This window comes from Suillus subalutaceus (genome assembly GCF_016647625.1).
Source record: "Suillus subalutaceus strain FC151 chromosome Unknown DFJ58scaffold_984, whole genome shotgun sequence".
NCBI classification, from domain to species: Eukaryota; Fungi; Basidiomycota; class Agaricomycetes; order Boletales; family Suillaceae; genus Suillus; species Suillus subalutaceus.
The window spans coordinates 1-2,048 of NW_024541233.1; the positions used below are offsets into that span (position 1 = coordinate 1).

Sequence of the window (2,048 nt, forward strand, 5' to 3'; positions counted from 1 at the left end):
ACTCTTCTTTTGCTTGTCCAAGAATCCGTGGATGAATTCGAGAAGATCCACTCGGGTCCCTTCCAAACATTTGGGATGGGGCTGGCGTTCAGGGGAGTCATATTCAGCACCCAAGACAGCGACACGGGACAGCTTCTCCCAAGGTCCGGCAGATGATTGAGAAACTGTTAATGAGGTCAGAGAGCGCAAGAAAGGATAAGAGAAAGAGATACTAACACTGATCGTAGCCACTCATCGACAGATGTTGATATTAGAATGTAACACCGATTATGGGTTGGAAGGAATGGAACACGGGAAAGCGCTAGTTGGGTTCAACATTGTAGTTAGAAATTGTAACGGTGCTCACTATCTCGGAGGGGATAACGTACGCCTACAAGGTTAATTGGATGATCAAAGTTTAAGCTACAAATTCGATCTTTTGGGTCCGGAGGACGTTGCGAAATGTGTTGAGTTGTGAAACGATACTTGGGTATCAGTCTGCCCAGTAAGTGTGTTCTACTGGGCAGTAAAAACGATCGAGGACTTAATGGAGATGGAGATGTTTAAAAAGGATGCTTGTAATAGAATGGGCACTTGGTTGCAGTATTCAAAACTTGCTGGATGATGGTTAGATGCAGTCAAGTTGAAAGGACCCGCGGGCGCTTGTCTGGCTGCACTGGCACGACGAGGTTGCTGTGTAGTCTCACTGGTGGCGCCGGAGGTTCCGAACTTTCCGGTTATTAGTTATGTGTCCATATCATTAGTGTATAGAATTTTAAGTGGATCCAAATACAGGAGTACTTGTAGAGACAGTCACTGTACTTGGTCCAATCAAGACAGGCCTAGGGTGGTGATCTACACACCGAGTATATATGTTCATTGAAAAGTCGTAACGACCAGATTTGACAAGAACGGATGACCGAGTTGCTTATCTCCGCGGCGTCCAATGGCTCGATTAGGATGTTCAACACTGGACATAGCAGACTTTTGTCAACCGCCATCACTTTGTTTTGGAACGACCGCTTCTTGCGTGTGGATCACAGGATAACACAATGCGTTTGTACAAGCTCGACGCAACACTCCAAGTTGGACTACCCCTCCAGCACGAATATTAAATGTGAGTCGCACAGCTGATGGAAAGGTGCGGTCGGTGACGGGTTGTCGTGACAAAAATGTGTATGTGTGGGATGTCTATGCCCGTCCTCAAAGAAGCTGGTCTTGGACTCTTGGGAACCTAGTAATAACTATTCCTCACGTGAGTACTAGTGTGAATACTATGCCTTTTCAAATCTTACCAATCTCCCTTTTACAGGCCGCAGCTGAAAAGTCGTCAATGGACGTATGTGACACGTTTCTTTAAACATTTTCAATTGATCAAGATTGATATGCTAGAGCGATGCGACGCTACGTCCAGTTCAGAAGGTTTCGCATCGATTCCTGCCAGGCTTTTTTGATGATGCTCGACACGGTGTTCGCGTGTGTCGTCAGTGTTTTATTAGTTCTATTATGACCTCCGTTCTCTCAGTCATCTGTGAGCCGACACTGTGATGCTCTCGCACCCCCCCTCCAACTGCGCTCCTCCGCTACCTATATTCGCTCTTCCGCAACTCCCAACCCATCAGCGAAGCAACTGAACACCAGCAACGCCAACTTTTCTCGTGGTGGTCCTCATACCGTTGAAGTCGCCGCAGTGCGAGATAAACGGGTATATTTTTTTTCTGATGTATTTCCAATCTCCGTCGTTCATTGACTTATGTGCAGGCACTGTTTGTTGCTCGACGTCCCGCACATGACCATGACAAGGCGAAACGAATACAGCAGTAGCAAGGCTAAGCTCACATCGACATCGCGAACTCAGCCTTCTGATACCGCTTCGACGTCCGCGACACCTGATGTTAATACTACGCCAAATGCAGCAACGCCGACCGTGCAGTTACCACCTGTCCCCGTGTGGGCTCGTTTCGTCCTTTTTCTCTCTTGTGCATCTCCTCCGCATAGGAGTGGTCACTGATTACAGACGCAGATAAATATATATATCGTCATTAGTTCTGGTTCATGATCTCTTCCTC

At 47.2% G+C, this 2,048-nt stretch overlaps 1 protein-coding gene across 1 annotated transcript; it reads left to right on the top strand.

The window, feature by feature from the left end:
- Positions 1-1,046: 1,046 nt before the first annotated feature.
- DFJ58DRAFT_751836 (uncharacterized protein) lies at positions 1,047-2,048 on the top strand. Its single transcript, XM_041387785.1, has 5 exons — positions 1,047-1,234; positions 1,292-1,318; positions 1,372-1,455; positions 1,505-1,684; positions 1,741-2,048. The coding sequence occupies exons 2-5, from the start codon at positions 1,313-1,315 to the stop codon at positions 1,801-1,803; spliced, it is 333 nt and encodes a 110-aa protein (XP_041234529.1). The 5' UTR covers positions 1,047-1,234; positions 1,292-1,312; the 3' UTR covers positions 1,804-2,048.